The 9,042-nt window shown below is 38.7% G+C and overlaps 1 protein-coding gene across 1 annotated transcript; it reads left to right on the forward strand.

Moving 5' to 3' along the window:
* Positions 1–5,507: 5,507 nt before the first annotated feature.
* Positions 5,508–8,360, forward strand: LOC120111855 (bidirectional sugar transporter SWEET13-like). The gene is made up of 6 exons (XM_039129900.1): positions 5,508–5,694; positions 6,730–6,766; positions 6,880–7,090; positions 7,194–7,355; positions 7,503–7,622; positions 7,755–8,360. The coding sequence occupies exons 1-6, from the start codon at positions 5,658–5,660 to the stop codon at positions 8,019–8,021; spliced, it is 834 nt and encodes a 277-aa protein (XP_038985828.1). The 5' UTR covers positions 5,508–5,657; the 3' UTR covers positions 8,022–8,360.
* Positions 8,361–9,042: the final 682 nt, after the last annotated feature.

Genomic DNA, 9,042 nt, shown 5'->3' on the forward strand with positions numbered 1-9,042 from the left:
CTCAGATCCAAGGGTTTGATTGACTATTTGGCCTAACGAACTACCACACATTATTCCAGCATTCGGCTTCAAGAGACCATATAGATCGATCCTTAATGTCACATTGGAAAGGCGATGCAATGCTGTTGACCTGCCACTAGAGCTTTTATCACTTCAGAAAAGTGAATCAATGCCATAGAAACTCTGCCAAGTATTTAATACGGCTTTCAGAAGCTTTCTAGTCAAACCAAATAGCCTGATGCAAGTCCATTCAGCTCATCATCTAGCCAACTCAGCTACTTCCTTCGATCAAGTTAAGGAGAATAACTCAAGCTCAGAAGTGGGGGCAAGTGATATGGCTTGAATTTGACGCCCACTAAAATTGCGGCTGCCAACTCAATCGATCAATAGTTAAGCGATATGTGGCGTATGCAATCAACACCTAGGCGAATCATCAAAGAAATAGCACGGACGGTTACAACTTGGCATGATTTCACGGTGGCAGATAAGAATGGACAGTGGCTCGTCTGATGATCATGCGATTAGATCATAATGAACTCTCACCCTCCTCTTTATATACCCAGCTAGGGGACTCAAAGTCAAAGGACTTTCACCTAGCTCATAGCTCGTGCTCTTAATCTTTTCTTCCTTCCTCTACTCCGTTCCATCAAAATTCTGCCTAATTTAAGCATCGGAGGGTCCCTACTGGATCAATTCCCGCAAGCTTCGATCTTTTCCTTCTGGTTGTAGTTCGGATCCCACGCCGTGTAGACCAACCTTGCACGAGCTGACCAATCGTTGTCACCAACACCGGCTTCTTTAAGTTTGGTTTTGGACAGCAACAATATGGTTGATTATAATTTCAAAAAACCATAAAACTTTACCTCATGTAATGATGATATTCAATTGTTTTTTTCAAACCAAATGATGAAGGTCAATTTTTGATCAGATAAGTTTTTAGTTGTTTGCAATTGGTTGTGATGTCTAGCAAAGTAGAATATGTGAAATACCAAAATATTAGTCATAGTCCACAGAATTCCACCCAATCCTAGCCACAAATCTATTAAAAGCACCTACTTTAATTTTTCTGTTAATGTTTACTAAAGAAATAAGCTTATCCTAGTTTCGACAAACTAACTTAGGTAAAGTCAATTTAATCGCCTCCTACAATTTGAAACTCAAAACTCCAAGCCATTCCGATGTCAAAAAGAGTCCACTTTGTCAAATATTGACAAACTATAAAGCTATAGGGACAATTGCAAAAACGAAATCATGGCATCAATAAAATGGCAATCCTAATTAACTCAGAAAAGTTAGGAGGTCAAACCTAACCAATATAGGCTCCATATGATCTGTCAAACACCAAATGAAACAAAAGATTCTGTTGCAAGTTGCAGTAGTTGATAACTGGTGGATCGATGAGATCTTCTTTGAGATTTCTAAAGCCCCACCTAGAATGTAAAGTCTGAGTGGGACAGTGGAAAAGGCCAAAGATGCCAGGTTGGCTGTGAGCAATGGATCAAGGGATCAAGAGCAAGAGGGCCATTTATTCGTATGAGTGGGTGAAGTAAGAATTGGCAAGGCCAGTGAAACATGCACTGAGAGCTTTCTTTCTATTAACCAACCCTCCATTCTTCTCCACGGATAAGGGCCTCGTGCTTTCCATCCATATTCCACTATGCCAAGTGGCCAGAATATTCTCGGCTCCCCCAGCTTCCACACCCAAAATTAGTAGAGAGCTTAAAAAGAACAAAAAGAAATCATCATCACATCTTTTATTTTGCTTGAGAGAAGCAAAGAAGTAGATTTTGTGCACTGTATGTTTCTATTACAATCTAGTATATCCTTGCTCTGTGATACAATCCCTATGAAAAGAAATACCCAAGCACTACTAATTTATTTTTTCTTTATGAATTCACGTATCAAATCAGTGGTTGTAATGCAGTCTCCATGGTATGGTTCAATATGTACCCTAGGTTTAGTTTCTTATTATGCCACAAATTACATTCATTAATTATTTACCTGAAATGATTGTGTCAAGACAAGTTTGAGAGAACTTATATGTAGATAGTACATGGTAGAAATAAGATCCTACTTCATTAGTGGTTGTTATCCTAGGCCAAGTTTTCTGAAATAAGAAGTTCTATGCTCATCCATAATCATGAAATATGAGCAAATACCCTACTTCGCTTTTGGATCTCTGCAGTGCGTTTTTACCAATGAAGGAGCATAAAAGCCGATAATAGTAATAATTTAAATATAATCAGTATGACAAAATAATTTAACCAACGTATATATCGTATACATGAAATTGTACATCTTTTATGGATAAGAGTGGAAAAGTTGAACAGTTCTCCAAATGGAATTGGGAGTATCCATGCTAGAAATAGTGTTAAAATTGTATACATGAAAACAGAACATCATTAAGCTCGTGATGATTGACTGCATAATCTGATCTCTGTAAGTTGTTTGGAAACCTTCTGGTCAAAACTCAAGGGTGACAAAGCATGCATAAACTTTACAGGGATTCTTAAAGCTGTCTGTTACATTTAGATGCATCCACCATCAAAGACAGATTTCCACTAAGATAAAAAACCCAAGACCAGAGCCCGAGATGCTGCTTTTGGGAGGATGGCCTGGTCTTGTGTAATTCCTATTCAAGGGTAGCTTTGTATCTCCAAGCAATGGACAACCCGACCGTGATCCTCCTCATAGCACACAACATCATGGATTACCAGCTGATAGAGTGTAGCACTTCAAACAAGGATCAGTCATCGAATCTAGTTGGTCTCTCTTCAATTGGTAATTGTATATCTTCTCCTAAGAGAATTATGAGAAGCATGATAGAGATGGGAGGAGCTAAGTAGGAATACTTATGCTCTATTCAGTATCTGATTCCGGAACTAGTTGCCACATCCTTCGTGGCGATGCTGCGAGGAATTGATGGATAGGGAAACAAGTGGAGGCAAAATTATCATGCATGTCATTTTCGCAATAAATTATGAGTGGAAGACCAACAATCTTCCAAGCTGTGAGGATTAACCATCAGACCGCAAATACTTGAAGAACAATGATCTCTCTTACGAGAGAAAACATCACGGAATAACATGCATGGATCTCGTTTCTCAGGACTAGTAACTTGTTTCTGCAATCTGACATTGATTCCAAGCTATATACTCTCCGTGTTAGGGGCAGAAAAAGGCTTTGAATCTTTGATGAGCTAAGATCTTAGTTATATTATTTGGCCTTCCTCTCTTTAAAATTAATTTTTGCCCCTCTTAAATGAAGTATGCACACACACGCGCACACAACTTGGTGCATGGATATCATGACATTGATCATATAACATAAGCATGAACCCTTTTTGCCCTTCAAAAGTTCGAGTATCTCTAGCATCTTCAATTTTAAAAGAAAATTTAGTGTTAGTAAAAGAATATTTTGCCTTTATTTCTTAATCTGATAAAATTTTCTCATGAAACTGCGTATGGGGATGGGCTATCGAGTATAGAGAATGTTCTTGAATTCAAGCATATGCCTAGAAGTTCTAAGACGGAGGACCTTGGATTATAAGGTGGTAAACAAGTGTTTTGCTTGATTACTGTAAACTCTATCCTCTTTTTGAAAACCAGTAACCAAAAAGTATGAGTGCATACAAGAAAAGTTAAACCAGAACTCTTATCCCATCTCTTTCTTTTAATTGGTCTTTCTAAATAAGCATCACTCCAGCTAGCATGTAGACCCAACAACCAAAGTACAAAGCAGTACAATAAGTGGAGAGGGGATATTACATAGCAAGGAAGAGAGCAAAACGGAGCCATAATCATTGCTTTTTGCCCCATTATACTTGTTCTTTTAACGGCAAGAGCAAGGCTTAAAGCAGAAGAAAGGTTGGCAGAAGGCATCAGAGACCTAACCAAATGACGAGAGCCCCATCAAAATCCCATGGCTAAACACCCTATTACATACATAACGTGGTTTTTCTGAATCAATTTTGTATTTTGTACAGATTTATCTCGTTTGTTATCAGAATCGAACCTGTACGTGAACCGGATATGTGGCCGGTCTGGTTTTCCATATCCAACCTTCACTCAAAATGATACGTACACACACACAGACATGCACACAACTATGAATTAAAAAATAAAAATATTATATATGTGAACCAAATTCTGAAATAGGAGAAAATCATCGACTAATCTTACTAATTTGTTTTTTGACCATTTGTTTGGGGGTCAATATGAGCTTTAGCCATGATGGGTCAGAAGTCATGTCAAAGTAACCAATCAATTTAACTCAATTTTTAGAACACCACTAATAAATATGTGCGGTTCTTGGAGGACACCACATGTTTAACAAGTTACAATGCCAAGAAGCATTGCTACCAAAATAAACAATACAGGAAATCTACATGATTGCTTGGATAAAGTTGCTAACTTTTTTTTTCCCAAGTCAATCATGATCAAAAACTGTGTTTGTCATGCACTCATACCATGGGAGAGAGAAGTGATACACTGCAGACAACTTAGCTAGTTGTGCTGGACTTCCTATATATATTGATCAACAACAAGCATTATTTCTTAAGTAGCATTATATATTGAATGAACAATGGTGTAGTGAGGCTTTCCATGAATTGGTAGGGAATCAACTAAAAACTCTTCATCCTCCCACGCGCAATCCCTTCTTAATTCATCAACATTCTCAAAAAAGTTTGAATGTTTGTTGGGCCATAGCTTATCGGCGCCAACAAACATTACTAATTGGAGTTCTGTACAAATAACAAGGTATTTCTTATGTGATCCATCTATGAAATTCATATCATGCAACCATATATATATGAACTGTAGATACTCTCTCTCTCTCTCTCTCTCTCTCTCTCTCTCTCTCTCTCTCTCTCTCTCTCTCTCTGTGTGTGTGTATATATATATATATATATATATATATACACTTGAAAGACAACTTCCTTCTGGAGTCAATATATTGGCATTGCTATCAGTTCCCACAGAGTTATTCATGTACCAAATCTAGACTATTTTTTATTTATGTTAGAAGAAAACGAGTTCGAATTTTGGAGAAGAAAAGGTGGTGGGAATTTAGGACGTGGTTAGGGTTTTGTGTGCTGAGTGGAAAAGAAACGGCTAGAAGGGGATGTATGTGTTTGTTTGGTAAGGGGGTGACGTGGAAGAAGCATTTTAATATGAGAAAAGGCAGCTTTTTTTCATGGGTTGCTTTTCCACGCAAGGACGAGGTGGAAGTATATACGTACTGCATTGCATCATCGGACGGTGTACATTCTAGCTAGCATTTTACGGTGGGACATGTAAACATTTTATACATTTAAAATGAAATATAAACCATTAATTTTATGTTACTTTCGGCCCGCAGGATCACATGACTTCTATGTTTAGTTTGTTTGTGTATTGATCAACCTGGACTTCCTCACTTCTGAGATCCTAAGAAGGAAATGGCCATTCTCCATGCTCCACTATATAATGGTCCTTCCCCCCAAGGCCTAAGAACCACACCAATGGTATCAATATAGAAAGGAGAGGGAGAGATAGTAGAGAGGGGTTGTTTTTCTTCCTTTGAGGGGGAGGTTTTCCCTTGCTCTTGCTCCTCCTCTTGAGCTCATCTTGCCTTCTTTCTCCCTGGTCTTAAAGACTATTCCTGCAAGTTGAGAGATGGCAGGTCATTGGGCCTTCATTGTTGGAATCATAGGTGGTCACTGTGATGAACTTCCTCTTTTTTTTTCTTTTTCCTTTCTTAGCTTCCTCCTTTTATTTCTTTCAATAGAATCTCATAATGTTTATTTCATCGTTGTTGAAGATCCCTTCCCCCCCAGCACCGCACCCCCCTACCCCGCCCCCCCCCGCCCCCCCCCCCCCAACCACAACCCAACCAAAAAATAATAATAATAATAATAATAATAATTCTGGTTCACTATTTCCTTCTCGCATATCTTGAATTTACAATCTTTTTTTTTTTCTGTTTTCTTTTTTCTTTTTTTCTTTTTTTTGTTGGGGGGGTGGGGGGTCGTTGTGTTCTGAGTCCGTCATGCATAGGACGGCTGTTAGAACTTAATTTTAATTGTTCTTTTTCATCTTTTGGAAGGACATGGAATAAGTTAGTGTATCTGGCTTGATTCCTTGAATCAAGTTACCCAAAGTTAGAACTGTGTACTAAAATAAGGTATTCATGCTCGTGCTTCTGGGAGAGGAACATGGTCCCCACTCTTGTCAAAGTAAAATTTACAAGTTGGCGTCTGTCAGTGGAGGGGAGACTTCTTTTTCTAACTTGAGAAATGGACTCTAGCCAAATTCCACTACTACTTATTTTCGAAAACGTACTTGGTATAACATTTTGAAATCGTAAATTAACTAAGCCATGGTTTTGTCTGTGCTTTTCTTGTCCATTATCTTTTTTTTTTTTTTTTTTTTGATATAAAGGGAGCTAGGAACCATCCGCTTTTCTTGTCCGTTGTCTTTTCTTGCCCACTATCATTTTCTCTTCATAAGATTTTGGACAAATGAATGCACATTATTGCGAGCTGATAATATATATATGGCATATCAAATCTATAGCCTAATTAAAAAGATTAATCTAGAACTGCATTCATGTTTTCTTCCATTTTGTCGAAGTTTAACACAAGTACATATATGTCAAATCGTCACATATATAAATGCTCTATGCTCAGTTTGTACATAGCCTTATTTTTCACTTAATTATACCAACTCATCTATCAACTGTTTGCAGGCAATGTCAGCTCCTTCCTGGTTTATCTTGCCCCAGTGTAAGAATTACTCTTACTTTTTCTTTCTTTTCTTAATTATTTCTTTTATACTTCGTTACCATTTTATTTGACCTGTTTTCTAGTAACTAAGCCTACTTTGCTTGCAACCACAGGCCTACATTCTATCAAGTATATCGAAAGAGGTCGACGGGAGGATTCCAATCAGTCCCCTACTCGGTTGCACTGTTCAGTGCGATGCTTTGGATTTTTTATGCATTTGTCAAGACTAATTCCATGCTTCTAATTACCATTAATTCAACTGGGTGTGTCATCGAGATGATATACATCATCATGTACCTTGCCTATGCCCCGAGATCTGCTAGGGTACGTGAATTCTGAATCTTCTTAAACTTTTCTTAAACAATCTATTGTAAACCGTTTACCTATGAATTTGTAATCTAAGTTATGCACGATTTTGGAGTTGCAGATCTTCACTGCTAAAATAATGTTGCTCTTGAATGTGGGATTCTTTTCTTTGATCCTTCTCTCTACTCTTCTGCTGTCAAAAGGCTCCAAACGCGTGATAGTTCTTGGCTGGATCTGCATGTGCTTCTCAGCTTCTGTCTTCGCCGCTCCTTTGAGCATCATTGTGAGAACAAAAGAAACCTCTCTCTCTCTCTCTCTCTCTCTCTCTCTCTCTCTCTCTCTCTCGCGTTTGCTTCTCTTACTAGCAAATAATTTGATGCATTGAACGCATACGAATAAAAACTTTTTTTCCCATTAAATTGAATCGCAGAGGCAAGTTGTTCGCACAAGAAGCGTAGAATACATGCCATTCACGCTGTCGCTCTTCCTTACCATAAGCGCAGTGGCCTGGTTCTTCTACGGACTGCTCACAAACGACCTATATGTCATGGTATAGTTTCTCATCCATTAACCGTATGGAGTCCACCAAACTAAGAAAACAAAACAAAACGAAAAAAAAAAACTACATCAGCGGTATCTTTCGCTAACTTTCGGCTTGTTGCTGCTTTCTTGCCCAACATAGTTTCCAAACGTTCTGGGATTCGCCTTTGGTGCCGTCCAGATGTTGCTCTACGTAGTATACAAGTACATGGTCAAGAAGGTCGTCGTAGAGCCTGCCGTGCTCGAGCACATCGTCACCATCGGCGTACAAAAGGCTGGAGTCGAGCTGCAGGTGCCTGCTGAGGAGAGCAGCGACGGCAAGGAAGCCGTGAAGGCAAATGAGGAGACCAATGGTCGCGACAAGGGGAAGCCGGGAGAGGAGAATGGGCTTGAGATAAGCCCCGTCTGAGTCTTGGTGGTGGCTGGAGCGGTGATGGAGAGTGAGGTTCCCTTTAGTAGTGAAGCATCTCATGCATGGTTTCATTTCATTACTTAGCTAAACCTAGAGAGAGATGAAACACCATCTTTCACTCTCTCCCTATATCCCGTCTTCTTCTTCTCCCTTTCCATCTCTAGTTATATGTTCTAGTCATAAGTGATGTACTAAGGTGCTTTTACACTAGAAAAAAAAGGTGTGCTGCGAAGCTATTGTTATCAAAAACCAAAAGCTTGAAGCTTTTATATGCATCTCTTTTGGCATTAACCATGTATTTTTAATCCAAGGACCTGTTTTCAGTGGAAGCTCCCACCATGATACTACCGCGCGCTCTGTCTTAATTCACTTTGTGTTTTTGTGTGTATGAGAGAGAGAGAGAGAGAGAGAGCTAGAGAGAGAGGAGGGTGAAGTTGGTATCAGTCTTAAGGGAAAAAAATAGCAAGATACTAGATGCAAACTGTATTATGATTATAACCCTTCTTCATTCTCGTTTATAAATTTAAATCAGCGGAAAAAGAAGAAGAAGAAAGCTAATGTAACTAAATAACTTATTTCTCCCGGCCTTTTTATCTTGTTCCTGTTACTGATCAGTGCAGCACATGCTTCACAAAAAGCTATCCATGTAATGTACACTTCCATCAGAAAATATCAAATTCCTAGAGGGTCCTCATAGGACTCAAAAATAATCTCTCTTCAACTGCTAGCTAAGCCTCAACTGATACATTTAATATGAAGTATAGTTAATTTTAGACATAGGCTTCTCTTGCAATAATCGCATGATGGGGAGCAGAAGCAAGAGATGAGTCAGCAGGATAGATCATGATGAAACCAATGGAAAGCTCCTTACTGCATGCATTTCCTTCTCAATCCCAGGATATTTAGCTGTGTCCCTTGGTTGTGATTCCCACACAATATTGATGAGTAAGGCCCCTTTTTGCAGCTTCCTAATTAATAAAAGAATTTTGAATGTGAAGCTGGATAATTTTTTGCATTT

Source organism: Phoenix dactylifera, chromosome 9 (assembly GCF_009389715.1).
Source record: "Phoenix dactylifera cultivar Barhee BC4 chromosome 9, palm_55x_up_171113_PBpolish2nd_filt_p, whole genome shotgun sequence".
Lineage (NCBI taxonomy): Eukaryota > Viridiplantae > Streptophyta > Magnoliopsida > Arecales > Arecaceae > Phoenix > Phoenix dactylifera.